The 15,539-nt window shown below is 37.8% G+C and overlaps 1 protein-coding gene across 2 annotated transcripts in view; it reads left to right on the top strand.

Moving 5' to 3' along the window:
* SWAP70 (switching B cell complex subunit SWAP70) overlaps positions 1-15,539 on the top strand; it is a 77,121-nt gene that overhangs the window by 29,731 nt on the left and 31,851 nt on the right. For both annotated transcript variants that reach the window (XM_049650273.1, XM_049650281.1), the window contains exon 3: positions 10,601-10,774. In XM_049650273.1, coding sequence (XP_049506230.1) covers positions 10,601-10,774 — 174 coding nt within the window. The remainder of the gene's footprint in view (positions 1-10,600; positions 10,775-15,539) is intronic.

Raw genomic sequence — 15,539 nt, 5'->3', positions numbered from 1 at the left:
GCAATGCATAATTGGACTTCTTTCCAATTAGCTCAGGAGGAAACAGAGCATAATGTTGCCTAACTGATAAGGGTTAGATAGATTTTTTTTTAAAGTTTATTTATTTATTTTGAGAGAAAGAGAGTCTTAGCAAAAGTGGGGGAGGAACAGAGAGATGGAGAGACAGAATCCCCAGCAGGCTCTGCACCATTCTCGCAGATCTCAGTGGGGGGCTCGAACACATGAACTGTGAGATCATGACCTGACAGCGATCAAGAGTCAGATGCTTAACTGACTGAGCCACCCAGGAGCCCCAGGGGTTAGATAGATTTTAGACCTGAGCCATTTAATTTCTCTTAACTGAGCCACCCAGGCACCCCAATTTTATTTTATTTTTTAAGTAATCTCTACACCCAACATGGGACTTGAACTCACATCTCTGAGATCAAGAGTTGCATGTTCTACCGACTGAGGCAGCCAGGCGCCCCCTTAAGTGTTTTTAAGATGATTCTTTTCTTGTGATTGATTAGTATCTGGTGTTCTTTAGTGTTCATTCTTCTCAGTTTTCCCCCAGGTTGTTTTAGAGGTTTTCTGCCTTTGCCTAGAATTATTCTGAAGGGCTTGGGACCAAGAGATAAATTATGTTGAAATTCACTTTCTAAAAAGTAATTTTTCCATTTGATTTCTGTATTTACTTCTTCAGAGATTATCATTCCTGTTCTTCACATTGATAGAATTGATTTTCAGCTTTTCTGAGACATCGAATGATTAATATGCTTATGTTCTCGTATCAGATATTTTGCCTTCCCTGAGTGTTGGCTTTTTAATTTTTTTGCTTGTTAAATTCCTTCTTTAGTAAAGAATGGAATTCTATAAACATCTAGGAAGAGTGTTTTTGTGAACTTTCTCCTCTTTCTTTTTGCGAAGAGACATTATACCTGGATTATCTGACAGTGAATAATTGAAGAAAGCAGTATATTGTTACCTTTTTACTACTGATCCCCAATAGACTACATCAAAAGCTAGTCTGCTTTAGCATATTTATGTGGCAACCTAATTCTTGCATGAGATTTAATAGCCTGTTAGGCTTTTGGATTCAATCATTGTCAATTCTTTTCCCTGATTCCGCATATTAAAGGTTGATCTGGGCTATTATGATTTAAACCAGTAATCCTTTGGGAAGATACCAAGTCCTTATTGGGGAATCTGCTGCTTTTCTACCATAATCCTTTTCTTTTTTGGCCTTTGGCTTTTGGGAAACATACGTACATATAAAAGAAAAAAAGAAACCTTTCAGTTCAATACAATGTCCCTTCTCTAGAGGTTAGTAGCCTCTGCATTGTTTTCCTAGGCTGACATCAGATGCTTGCTGTTCATGTCAGTTACAGTTCTTCCATAAAATGAGGTTTCAGTTTTCTGTTACTTGAATGAATATACCTTCAGCAATCAAAATGTCTTCAAATGTGTGCCTAACAACTATCATTTAATAGGAAGTCATATTGCTCTTAAAAACCCAAGACTATGTTTTTGGGCAATTCTTCTTAACTGTCCTTTAGCCATGTTATTTCTTCTTTCATTGTTGCTTGAAAGTTTATAGGATTATTTTGGCACAATGGCCAAGTTGGACTCTACATTTTCATCATATTAGTGAAGTTATACAGCACTAAAAACTTCTGAGTGAATAAAGAGGTTAAATGATAAAAACTATGGATGACTTTATGCCCTTGAGTACTGTGGCCAGCAATACAAGTCTAAGAGTGATATAATTTAAATAATTTTTTTTTTCAAATAACCAGTCTTATTGAGTATTCGCATGCCATGCAATTTAAGTATTTAAAGTGTGCAATTCAGTGGTTCTTGGTATAGTCACATTTTTTGTGCAGCCATCATCACAGCCAATTTTACAATATTTCCCCCACCTTCCTTCAAGAAAACCGTACCCACTAGCACTCACTCTCTCCTTCCCCACACTCTTAGGAAACCACTAATCTACTTTCTGTCTCTATGGATTTGCCTATTCTGGACTCCTATAATATGAGGCCTTTAGTGTCTGCCTTCTTTCATTTAGCATAATGTCTTCAAATTCATCTACATTGTAGCATGTGATGGCATTTCATTCCTTTTGATGGCTGAATATTTCATTATAATTATACTACCTTTTGTTTGCACATTTATTCGGTTATGGATCTTTGTGTTGTTTCCACTTTTTGGTTATTGTAAATTTGCTGGGAGTGTTCATGTTCAGGTTTTTGTGTGGATATACATTTTCAATTCTCTTTAAATTGGATGATGATGGTATTTAACCCATGAGTATACTACCTAGGAATGGAATTCTTGGGTCATATGGCAACTCTATGTTTATTTTATTTATTTATTTTAAGTAAGCTTGATGCCCCTTGTGGGGCTTGAACTCATAACCCTGAGATCAAGAGTTGCATGCTCCACCAACTGAGCCAGCCAGGCCCTCCGGCAACTCTATGTTTAACGTTTTGGGGAACTGTAAAACTGTTTTCCAAAGCAGACGCACATTTTACTTTCCTACCAGCAATGTATGAGGGTTCCAATTTCTTCATATCCTCACAGTGCTTGTTATTTCCCATCATTTTGATTTTAGCCATCCTAGTAAGTATGAAGTATGGTATCTTACTATGTTTTGATTTGAATCTTCCTGATGATTAACGTGAAATATTATAATAAAAGCAGTTTCTTTAATTGTAAAGGAAACACAGGTTATTGTTAGAAATTAAGAAAAAAGAGGAATTTATTAAGAAAACATATATCATCCATAACCTTACCATCTAAAGGCAGTCACTATCATTTTGATCTGTTTGCTTTAAGTCTGTTTTTTTTAGCTGTCTTTGTATATATTGTTTTTCAAATTTGGATCATATTGAAGACATAAATATTGCCTTTTCCATGCCATTCAATTTTTTGAAAACATGAATATAAAGATAAAGTGGTAACATTTATTTAGAGTTTACTATGTATCAGAAACTATGCTAAATATTTTAAACAAATGTTCTAATTAATTCTTTATATTAACTCCATGGGTTAAGTACCATCATTAATACCATTTTAAAGAAGGACTGGGCTTTGGGTTAAGTTGCTTGTCTAAGGTTACCCAGCTACTAAGTGACTGTATAATCGTTTTGTACCATGACTTTATAACGATTCCCTTTTTGGTGGGCTTATATTTTGTTTTTATTTTTTTTTCCACTTTTATAAATAATAGTGCTATCCTACGTAAATCTTTATCTGACTCTGATTCCCTTTTTGGGGTAGATTATTTGAAGTAGAATTATTGATTGAAGAGCATGAATGCTTTCTGAGAAAACATATTCTCCAACCAATGTCTAAAGCATCAAATTGGCCAATTTCCCTGTCTTCTGAGAACTGACTCTGTGCCATAGGAACTTTAGTCTTTAGCTGGTTTGGATGAAAATTCTAGTTTAGAGAACACGTGATTTTAGTTTTGTAAATACTTTCAGAACTTTGAGTCAGAATTAAGATCTATAAATAGTATTGCTATCTTGTATGGATTTTAGTGAAAAGAAATATATATGTTGAAAATAAAGGGGCGCCTGGGTGGCTCAGTCGGTTGGGCGGCCGACTTCGGCTCAGGTCATGATCTCGCGGTCCGTGAGTTCGAGCCCCGCATCGGGCTCTGTGCTGACAGCTCAGAGCCTGAAGCCTGTTTCAGATTCTGTGTCTCCCTCTCTCTGACCCTCCCCTGTTCATGCTCTGTCTCTCTCTGTCTCAAAAATAAATAAACGTTAAAAAAATTAAAAAAAAAAAAAAAAAAGAAAATAAGAACAACTCTACATATTTCTTTCTAAGATATTATCTTCCATTTGGACACCCTGAAACCATTGGCAGCCATTATTAGTTTTCCAAAAGGTGTGAGGCAATTTATTATGTATGATATAAACTGGGATTTTGGAGCACAGTTTGCAATCTTAGATGGGGTAGAGTATGGAATCATAGATTCCTAGATCTTTTGTAGGTAGAACAGACCTTGTGATGCTCTCAATTTATAGATCTATTTTAATTTAGCAAGCACTTGATATTGAACCTATACCCTTCAATAGTTTGCTGTTGTTTTTAGGTAAAGTGCAACATCCTTATCATGGTGTACAGGGCCATGTTTGATTTGGTCTCTGCCAACCTCTCTGCCCTCCTTTTCTTCCTCTCCCCTTATTGTCCCCTTCTCTGCAGTTATGTTGGCCTTCTCTCTGTTCCTCATATTACCAAGACCGTTCCTGCCACAGAGCCTTCAGACATGTTGCCTCCTCTGCTGTAAGGCTTCCTCTACCCAGAACATGCATCTAACTCCTGTTCATCTTTTAGGTCTCAGCTTGATCGTCACTTCCTCAGGGAGGGTTCTCCAGGTTGCACCCTGCCCTTCCCAGAGCTAACCTGCTGCTCTGTAATGTGTTCTCCCATTGTAGCATTTAGCACATTTTCATCATATAGATGGTTGTTTTGTTGCTCTATTTTTTGATACCTGATATGCCTCTTAGAGTGTAACTTCTGGGGTAGCAAGGACTGGTTCACCATCGTACAACTCTGTTGATTGTTGTCATTGTATGCAGAAGTTTTTAAGTTGGATGTAGTTGATTCTCTATTTTTGCTTTGTTGCCTGTGGCTTTTAATGTCCTATCTAAGAGAACATTGTGTATTCCAATGTCATGAAGCTCTTCCCCTAGTTTTCTTCTAGTTTTATAGTTTTAGGTCTTACATTTAGATTTTTACTCCCTTTTGCATTAATTTTTATATATGGTGTAAGGTAAGGGTCCATTTTCTTCTGCGTATGGATATTCAGTTTTCCTAGCACCATTTGTTGAAGAGACTATCTTTTCCTCAATGTGTAGTCTTGGCATCCTTGTTAAAGATCATTTGACCACATATATAAGGGTTTATTTCTGGGCTCTCTGTTTTGTTGGTCTATATGTCTCTCTTTATGCTAAGTACCATACATACTGTTTCGATTACTGTAGCTTTGTAATATGTTTTGAAATTAGGAAGTATAAAGCCTCCAGTTTTGTTCTTCTTAAGATTATTTTGGCTATTCATGGTCCTTTGAGATTCCATATGAATTTCAGGATGATGTTTTCTGTTCCTGCAAAAAAAAAAATGCCACAGGGATTTTGATGGGGATTGAACCGAATCTGTACATTGCTTTGGGTAGTATGGACGTTTTAACAATATTAAGTCTTCCAGCCCATCAACACTGGAGGTCTTTCCATTTATTTATATCATTTTTAATTTTTTTCAGTAACATTTTGTAGTTTGCAATGTACAAGTCTTTTGCCTTCTTGGTTAAGTTTATTCCTAAGTATTTAATTCTTTTTGATGCTCTACTAAATGGGACTTTAAAATTTTCTTTTTTAGATTGTTTATTGTTAGTGTATTGAAACACAACTGATTTTTGAGTATCCTGCAACTTTGCCAACTGATTTCTGAGTGTTCTGCAACTTTGCCAAATTTATTAGTTCTAAAAGGTTTTCTTTGTGGAATCTTTAGAGTTTTCTACATAAAAGAAAGAGCACGTTATTGGCAGATAATTTTACTTTTTCGGTTCTAATTTGGATGCTTTATATTTCTTTTTTCCTTTTTTTGTTTAATTGCTCTGGCTAAGACTTCCAGTATTGTGTTGAATAGAAGTGGTGAGAGTGGGCATCCTTGCCTTGTTCTGATCTTAGAGGAAAAACTGTTTTTCACTGTTGAGTATGATGTTAGCTGTGAGCTTTTCATACATGATCTCATTTTGTATTTTTTTAAAAAGATGTAAATGCCATCATTTAGTATGCTTTTACCATTGAGCATGACTAAACTAAAGAATAGTGCCATTATATTTTAGAGAAGGAATAAGCCAACAGACAACTTATTAAAATTAAGTAATATGCAGTGAATTTGGTTTAAAAAAAAAAAGCCACTACTTATTTCCTGGGAAAATTTATGGAAAATTTGTTTGGTTTCTTTTTTTTTTTTTTTTAATTTTTTTTAATGTTTATTTATTTTTGAGACAGAGAGAGACAGAGCATGAACGGGGGAGGGTCAGAGAGAGAGAGGGAGACACAGAATCGGAAGCAGGCTCCAGGCTCTGAGCCATCAGCACAGAGCCCGACGCGGGGCTCGAACTCATGGACCGTGAGATCATGACCTGTGCCGAAGTTGGCCGCTTAACCGACTGAGCCACCCACGCGCCCCAGAAAATTTGTTTGGTTTCTAATGCCATTGCAATCTGATTTTTACCCAAACTTCTTGACTCTCTTGAAGGTAACTAGTAACCCCTAAATTGGAAAACCAGTGGTCTGTTCTTAACTCCTTTTTAATCTCTGTAGCATGGCACTGTTGATCAAACTTCCTTAACTGTTTCCTCACTCAATTTTCATATCTTTGTGGTTCTCCTGCCACTTTGTTCTTTCGGTCATCATAATTCCTCTTCCTCCTCTAGTTTTGTAATGTCTGTATCCCCTGATGTTCTGTTTTTTGATCCCATCTCTTTTCTTGATTTATGTTTTCTGTCAGTGATCTCATTTGACCATCATGGCTTCAGTCATCATCAGCAGGCAGTTGACTGACAAGTCTGCCTCTCCTCATTCGCTACAGTTCCACTTCTTTGTCTTTGGACACCTCCATCTGAATGTCTTACTAGACCTTCAGGTTGAAGATGCTCATAATTGAAAACTTTATCTTTCCTTCTGTCTTGCTTTTGTCTCCTTCATCCTGTATCTGTTCCCCAGACTTGGTTGGTGTGATGTTTCTGCCATACCTTTGCTCATGCCATTTCTTCTCCTGTCTTTTGTGTTACTTATCCTCATACTCTTCAATATACTTCAAGATCCGCTTCAAATACCATCTTTTCTGTAAAGTACTAATCTGAGCAGTAGATGACCTACTCATTCTCTGCTCTAAAACCCTTCAATTGGGAGTTTCTTATGGACTATTTCTTAAAATTATGAAGCTGTTTGTGATTTGGTCTATGTTTGCTTTTCTAGCCATAAATCTAGGCACTCCCCCTCAGGAATCCTATAATTCGTCACATAATCCACATAGAATCACTTCTTGTTCCTCAGGTAAGCCTATATGCTTTTGTGTACATGTCATTTCCCCTTAGTGTTTTTTAGGGGTGCAGGTGGATAGAGTTGATGGTGGTGGCCTGTGAAACTAGTCCTATAGAGGTGTCTTACATTATATAGATGTCCTCCATCTATTGAGTTCTATAAGCAGTTTAGCATAGTGGAAAGAGACAGCATTTGAACCTTGATTTAAATGCTAGTTTTGATATTTACCAGCTACATGAACTTGGTATTCAATTTTTCTGAACTTCTGTTTCCTGATATTTATAAGCCATGTGAACTTGGTAAAAGTACTCAATATTTCTGAACCTCTATTTCCTGATCTGTAAAATAGGGGCAATATTTAGCCTTACAAGGCTAATAGCAAGTTTAAGTAAGCAACTGCATATAAAATGCCAAGCATATGCTAAGTCCTCATAAATGGTGTTAAAAAAGAAAAAGGAAAAAAAAAAGATGCTGCAGCAGCAACTACTGCTTTCCCTTCAAGGGATCAATTGTGTATGATTGTGGTGTGAGAAATGGTGTCAGACTGAGACAGGGTACTGGAGGCAGAGCACAAAGGATATCGTCCTACTCCTGGGGAACTGGTGTGCCAACCACATGTCCTAGTTAGGGATCCAGAGAAATTTCTCCGTGTAGTCAGCTAGTGACTTCTTCCTTCTGGTACACATAACGCTTTGTTTCTATCTCTCCAAACAGAAATGCTTTGCACATATTGTCCTGCCAGCCACTCTGCCTTCTTTAGTACATCTTACTTATTGTCCCAGAATATGGCTTTTAAAATGCAGGCTGTATATGGTGCTCCTATCCACTCTTTCGGTACAGATAAATCCTAACTCCTTAATATGGATTATAAGGCTCTTTATGATCTGGCCTTCACCTCTCTCTCTCGCCTCATCTTTAGCTGTGCCCCATGCAGTGGTCACTTATCATTTTTTGTCTGCCCAGTATCTGAACTCTTATGTTTGGGAAATTGCACAGTGCCTTGGTGGGGGAAGGACCTGTCTCACATCTCAGATATTGAAAAGTTCAGACACTCGTGAGTGACACAGAGGATCAAAGACTGGGTCAGTGGCAGCAGTGATGGCCTCTTGTTACATTGGCAGCGGTGTCTGTACTATACTCTTACCATGCATAGTTTCAGCTGTGGTTTGGACTGACTAGCCTACATCGGTAATGACTTAGTTTCAGAGCCTAGATTTTCCATCCCTTGTGTTGGATCTTTGAGGTTACCCATTGTTTTTTCGATGAATTCTTTTTCTGTTTAAAGGAACCCAGGGTGTTTTCTGTTATTTGCACTTACGAAATAGCCTTGAATCATACCACTCTTTAGCACCAAGTGCTCCATTCACATTAAACTTCTACAATACTTCTGAACTGACCATGGTTGTCTCCACCTCTGGGCTTTCTTACATTGTTCTACCTAGAACTCTCCTTACCCCATTGTTGAACTGTTTGCATTTTGTTTTCCCCCAGTTTTATTGAGAAATAATTAACTTGCATCACAGAATAACTTTAAGCCTCACAGGATGGTTTGATTTACATATATTGTGAAATAATTACCATAATAGGTTCAGCTAACATCCATCATTTCATACACATACAATAAAAAGAAAAGAAGGAAGAAAAAAATAAAGGGGAAACATTTTCTCCTTATGGTGAGAACTCTTAGGATGTATTATATCCTTAACAACTTTTCTATGTCATACAGCAGTGTTAGCTATAGTCATTATGTTGTATATTACCTCCCTTGTACTTGTTTATTTTATAACTGGAAGTTTGTATCTTTAGACCACCTTATTCCAGTTCTCCCTCCCCCCACCACCTGCTTCTGGTAACCACAAGTCTGATCTCTTTTTCTATGAGTTGTTTTTTTTTTTTTTTTTTTAGATTCCACATACAAGTGAGATCATACAATATTTGTCTTTCTCTGACTTATTTCACTTAGCGTAGTGCCTTCAAGTTCCATCCGTGTTGTTGCAAATTGTAGGATTTCCTTATTTTTTATGGCTAAATAATATTCCATTATATATATATATGTGTGTGTGTGTGTGTGTGTATGTATTACAATTTCTTTATCCATTCATCTATCAATGGATACTTAGGTTGTTTCCATGTCTGGAAAATATTGATAAATTCCATATCTGGAAAATATGAAATATTGAAAAATTCCATATCTGGAAAATAGCCCATGTCTGGGCTATTGAAAATAATGTTGCTGTGAACATGGGAGTACAGATATTTACCTGAGTTAGTGTTTTTGTTACCGTTGGATTATTATTATGTATATTATAATATATATATTATTATATTTCCAGAAGTGGAATTGCTGGATTGTATGGCAGTCCTATTTTTAATTTTTTGAGGATCCTGCATACGGTTTTCCATAGTGACTATACACTGACTTTTAATGATCCTTTGAATTGCACTCTGTTGTCATGTTACTTTTTCTGCAAATCTTCCCCTAGTTCTTAAGATGGGTTAGCTCCTCAGTGTTCCCACAGAACCCTCTGCTTATTTCTATTATAGTACTTATCACACTGTATTGTAATTGTCTTGGCATTCCTTGGAGACATGGGCTACTACTACATTAAGTATCTTTGCATTGTCTCTGGCAGATCGTAATTACTATCTAAATTTTATCTTTTGAATGAGTGAAAAACTATTGAATTACACATGGTGTTATATTAGAATTTGTCTATTTGCATATCTGTTTTCCCTAATAAACGTGAATGTTTTGTGAGCAGAGACCAAGTTCTTCTTCATCTTTATATCCTTAATTTGTAACATAGTACTTGGCTTATAGTAGATCCTGAGGGAATGTTGATTGCATGATTGAATGACTGAAGGGCAGGCTGTCTTTTTAGAATTTCAGTTTAAGTTTTTTCAAAAAAAAAAATATCTTCTTTGATTATATGGGTAAAGATGAGATATCAGTATGTGGCTCATACTGAGTAATTGACACTCTCCACTCCTCTGTACCAGGGTTGGTAGTTTTATTTAGAAGATAGTGTGTACATGTGAAAAAATAACTATTCAACAAGCTAGTATTTTATGTGCCAAGTGAGTGATATGGGCAGATAGATATTGCTTTAGTGTCAGGCTAACTATAACGTTCTTAATTGGGCCTTTGAAAGTGTGGTACACAAGCAAATGAAATTAGAAAATGTTGGGGCGCCTGGGTGGCTCAGTCGGTTAAGCGGCCGACTTCGGCTCAGGTCATGATCACGCAGTCCATGAGTTCTAGCCCTGCGTCGGGCTCTGTGCTGACAGCTCAGAGCCCGGAGCCTGTTTCAGATTCTGTGTCTCCCTCTCTCTGACCCTCCCCTGTTCATGCTGTGCCTCTCCCTGTCTCAAAAATAAATAAACGTTAAAAAAAAAAAAAGAAAATGTCTATTCATTAATTGCATTATTAGTTAATTGGATCAATTAGAATGGAAGCCTGTATCTGTTTTACTTGGCTTATATTCTGCTTATTTTGGAATTTTTCCTCCTTCATTGGATATTTTTCATTGAAATTTTAACTCATTCTTTTTTAGGTCCAAGACAACTTTGACAAGATTGAGTTCAATAGGATGTGTTGGACCCTCTGTGTCAAAAAAAACCTCACCAAGAGCCCCTTGCTCATTACAGAAGAAGATGCATTTAAAGTATGGGTTATTTTCAACTTTTTATCTGAGGACAAGTATCCATTAATTATTGTGCCAGAAGAGGTAAGGTGTGGCTCTGGGAAGTTCTTACATGGCCATCATAGCATTTAATAGATCTAGTTTGGAAGTATTGTTTTAATTCAAATTGTGTAGATACAGAGGGAGATCTTGGACTAGTGTTTTTGGACCAGAGGCAAAACAGCTTGAATTCAAGAAAGTCCAAGACTTAGTGATTTGGGGTCATGTAATAACCCCTGGAGATTTGTAGATAGGGTGGGACTTTTCCTCTCCAAATTGCTATAGTTATGGATGAATCCATCCTCATATCCAAAGAATTTTTATTCAGTACAAGTCACAACATAATTTTTTGTTTCCTTACATATTGGCAAAACTAGTATGGCATTTTAGGAAAGCAGGGCAAAATTGGCTGAGTGATGTTATCTGGGAAACACATATGATCCACAATGTTGTTCTCAAGGCTGTTTTTATGTGAGGAAATACTGTTCTTGTTTCAAAGTCCAGGACGGTGACTTTTTATTGTTCTTTCCAAAGTAAATGAAAAAGAATATTTTGCTTGTTCTGTTCTGACTTATTTTCCCTAGCTTCCAAAGGTAAAAAAAAAATACAGGAGTAAGGTTTCTGTGCTATCTTACTGCCTTAAAAAATTATATATGTAATACATGCTTATTACAGTAATAAATATAAAAAGACTAATGAAGAATTACAATTAGCTATAGTTCTCCCCTAAAAAAAAACCAAAAACAAAACAATAACCTGTCATTCCTTAACTTCTGACAAATTATTTAACCTCTTGAGATTTAATTTCCTATCTATAAAATAGCACTGGGGCACCTGGGTGGCTCGGTTTGGTTAAGCGTCTGACTCTTGATTTCGTCTCAGGTCATGATCTCACAATTCATGAGATTGAACCCTGCATGGGGTTCTGTGCTGACGGCACAGAGCCTGCTTGGTATTCTTTCCCTCTCTCTCTCTGCCCATCCCCTGCTTTCTCTCAAAAACAAAACAAAACAAAAATTAAAAATCTTTAAAAAATAAAATAGGGCTAAATAGAGGTTCTGCATTTAAAGGACTTAGCTCAATATCTGGTATGTAATATGTACTCAGTAAATGTGTTAACTCCTATGACCACTATTATTGCATTTTTGCATGTAAGTCTGTTTATTTCCTTAGGACAGATTTCCAACAGTGGAACTCTGAGTCCTAAAAAACACACTTAAAAAAAATTTTTTTTAATGTCTATTTTTGAGAGAGGGAGACACAGAATCCGAAGCAGGCTCTAGGCTCTGAGCTGTCAGCACAGAGCCTGACGTGAGACTCGAACTCACGAACTGCGCGATCATGACCTGAGCCAAAGTTGGATGCTTACCCAACTGAACCACCCAGGCATCCCCAAAACACACTTTCAAGGTATTTGATGAACAGGTAGAATTACCCTTTGGAAAGGTTGTACCAATTTAGATAGCTATCAGCAGTGATTGAGGCCTATTGTTACCCATCCTGCCAATACAGAGTCTAGTCTGTGATTTCTGTGATTCATATTCATGTTAGGAAAATCTGTTTAAAAGTGCACACTACAAAATTTTATTTAAAGCCAGCAAGCATTTATTGACTGCCAACAATAGGAAAGACACCAAGAGTAATGCAAAGTGCAAAAGATTACTTCCTGCCTTCAAGGAGTTTGTAGTCTGCTCAAGGAAAAAAATAAGTCAAATGTAATTTAAAGCAAAATAGACTACCTGTTACAAGAGAGATGCAAAGGGCATACAAATACAGAGAAGGGATAGATTTATTCTAGCTTGGGGGAAGTAAGGGATCAAGGAAAGCTTTTTAACAGGCAATGTAGTAGTTAAAAGTAAGGTCTTAAATTTTTTCCATAAAGGGCCAAACAATAAATATTTGAGGCTTTGTGGCCCTTTAGGCCATCCTGTCTCTGTTGCAGCTGCTTAAATCTGCTGTTATGGCGTGAAAGCAGCCACAGACACTATGTTTGTTGCTGTACTTCAAATATTGCTGGACTTTGAAATGTGAATTTTGTATGATGTTCATGGATCATGAAATTTTTTTTTTTTTCCTCCCAACTACTTAAAAATGCAGGAAATGTTCTTAGATCATGGATATATACAAACATGCCATGAGCCAGATTTGGCTGCTGGGCTAGAGTTGACTTGTGGACTGGCTTTTGCTGTTCCCTGGTTAAGGGCAGGGGTCTGGAGTCAGATTTCCTGGATTTGACTTCTAGCTCTATCACTGTTCACTAGCTCTATGACTTTGGGCAATATACTTCATTTGTTTTTGCTTCAGTTTCCTCAACTATAAAATAAGACTAATGCTAGTATCTACCTCTTACTCTTCTTGTGAAGATCAGATGAGGAGAATGCCTGGCCCTGAAAGTGCTCATTTAGTATTAGCTCTTAAGTTTATGGGGAAATTAGCACTTGTGCTGGGCCTTAAAAGATGGGAAGAATTTTGATTAATGGAGAAGAATTCTGGGTGGAAGAAACAGTGGGCAAAATTATATGAGTGAACAAAATTATAAAAGCAAAGGGCATATTCTTTTTTTTTTTAATTTTTTAAATGTTTATTTTTGAGAGAGAGAGAGAGACAGAGTGTGAGTGGGGCAGGGGCAGAGAGAGGGAGACACAGAATCCAAAGCATGCTCCAGGCTCTGAGCTGTCAAGCACAGAGCCCAGTGCGGGGCTTGGACTCACAAACCGTGAGATCACGACCTGAGCCGAAGTCAGTTGCTTAACTGACTGAGCCACCCAGGCGCCCCCAAAAAGGAATTTTTAAAAAGGATATTGGGTAGCTCACAGAATTGTCATGATGGCTGAGACCAGGTTTGAATGCTATCATTCTGGAACTATCCTGGTCACTCCAGTGAGGAACCACAAGGAAAATGCTGCTGCCACCAGGGGGTGGGTATTGTACTTGTGCCATGGAAAACCTCTGGCCCTGCACATTTGGTGCAGCCCGGGAACTCTGATCTTCTTGCAACTGTTTTTGCTACCAGAGAGAATTCTCTGTGCCCACTTTTCAGTTCATAGTCAGAGGATAACACATGTAATTGGTATGGCCTATGTCAGGTACCATGAGATAGTTGCAAAGGAGTCCTGGAAAGGGTCCATTTGCATTTTTATTGTCTGTATTTGGAGGTAGAGAATTGCCAAGATGTAAGAAGGGGGTTCGATGCTAGGCAGTCAAAAAGAATGACACATGCCCTGTCTAACTGGAATATGCTAGAAGGAAGAAGAATGGTGGTAGATGAGGCTAGAAGGAGTTTTGACTTTATCCTGTAGGCAATGGGGAGCTGTGAGCCACTGATGATTTTTTAAAATATTTATTTATTTATTTTGAGAGAGAGAGAGAGTGGGGCAAGGACAGAGAGAGAGGGAGAGAGAGAACCCCAAGTGGGCTCTATAGTCAGCACAGAGCCTGATATGGAGCTTGATCCTACAACCGTGGTGAGATCATGACCTGAGCCTAAATCATGAGTTAGATGTTTAACTGACAGAGTCACCCAGGCACCCTGAGCCACTGATGATTTTTAAGCAAGAGAGTGTCAAATAAATAGATGAAATATGGAAAGATGTGAGATGGGAAGTTGAGAGAAGGTAAGTGGCATATGGGGACCGAAGTATAGTGATGTTAATGAGAATGGAAAAGAAGATCAGATGGGAAGGACCTAGAGGTGACAGGACTAAAAGTTCATAGTGCCTGGTGTAGGTCTATAGGCAGGTTTCAGGCCTGGGAAATTGGGAGGTAATAGAGTATAGTTGTTTAAAGCATGATCTTTGAAATCAGACTGCCTGCTTTAAATCCTGACTGTACCACATTTTAACTATGTGACTTTGAAGAGATTAATTCATCTCTTTGTTTGGGTTTCCCCATCTGTAAAATGGGGACAGCTACTTCATTCATTGGACTCTTGTGAGGACTAAAATAGTTGATATATGTGAAGCATTTAACATAATGTCTGGCCCCATGATGAGTGCTCACTAAATAGTGTCTATGTGTGAATGACAGGATGATGAATAAGTTGGAGATATGGTGTCTGATGATGGGTTGGGTACATTGGTATTTTAAGTGGGACATACTTGTGGAGCTGTCCTGTATTCAACTGGAATTACACTTCTAGAATTTGTGAGAAGTTAGGGCTGGAGACAGAGATGGGGAAGCTATGGGAGTAGGTTAGATCAAGGAGGAAGAAACCACTGTGGGAGAAGTGAGGGCTTAGGACGGAACCTTGGGACTGTTTCTGTAACAGGAAGAGGAAGTATTTTTGGTACAGGAAGCTGAATTGAATAGTCTATAAGGTAGGAGGAGAACTGGGAGAGTATTGAGTCATGAGTGCCATAGAAAGAAAAAGTTCTAAGAAGCAGAGAAGTAGTTACTAGCCTTAGATGCTACAGAAAAATTAAAGGGTGATACGTGAGAAGTTGCCCTTGGATTTACCAATTAGGTGGTCATTGGAAATCAAGTAGAACACAGTTTTATGTAATGGTGGGAACAGTTTTTTAGCGCTTAGTAACAATAATGATATGATAGTGCGTCAATGTTAAAGGGGATATGAAGTGGGGCGCCTGGGTGGCTCAGTCGGTTAAGCGTCCGACTTCAGCTCAGGTCACAATCTTGCGGCCCGTGAGTTCGAGCCCCGCGTCAGGCTCTGGGCTGATGGCTCAGAGCCTGGAGCCTACTTCCGATTCTGTGTCTCCCTTCTCTCTCTGTCCCTCCCCCGTTCATGCTCTTTCTTTCTCTGTCTCAAAAATAAATAAACGTTAAAAAAAAAGGGGGGGGGAATATGAAGAAT

This window comes from Panthera uncia, chromosome D1, assembly GCF_023721935.1.
Source record: "Panthera uncia isolate 11264 chromosome D1, Puncia_PCG_1.0, whole genome shotgun sequence".
Taxonomy (NCBI): domain Eukaryota; kingdom Metazoa; phylum Chordata; class Mammalia; order Carnivora; family Felidae; genus Panthera; species Panthera uncia.
The sequence above is the reverse complement of the archived record's forward strand: the minus strand, read 5'-3'. Positions and strand labels throughout refer to the sequence as shown.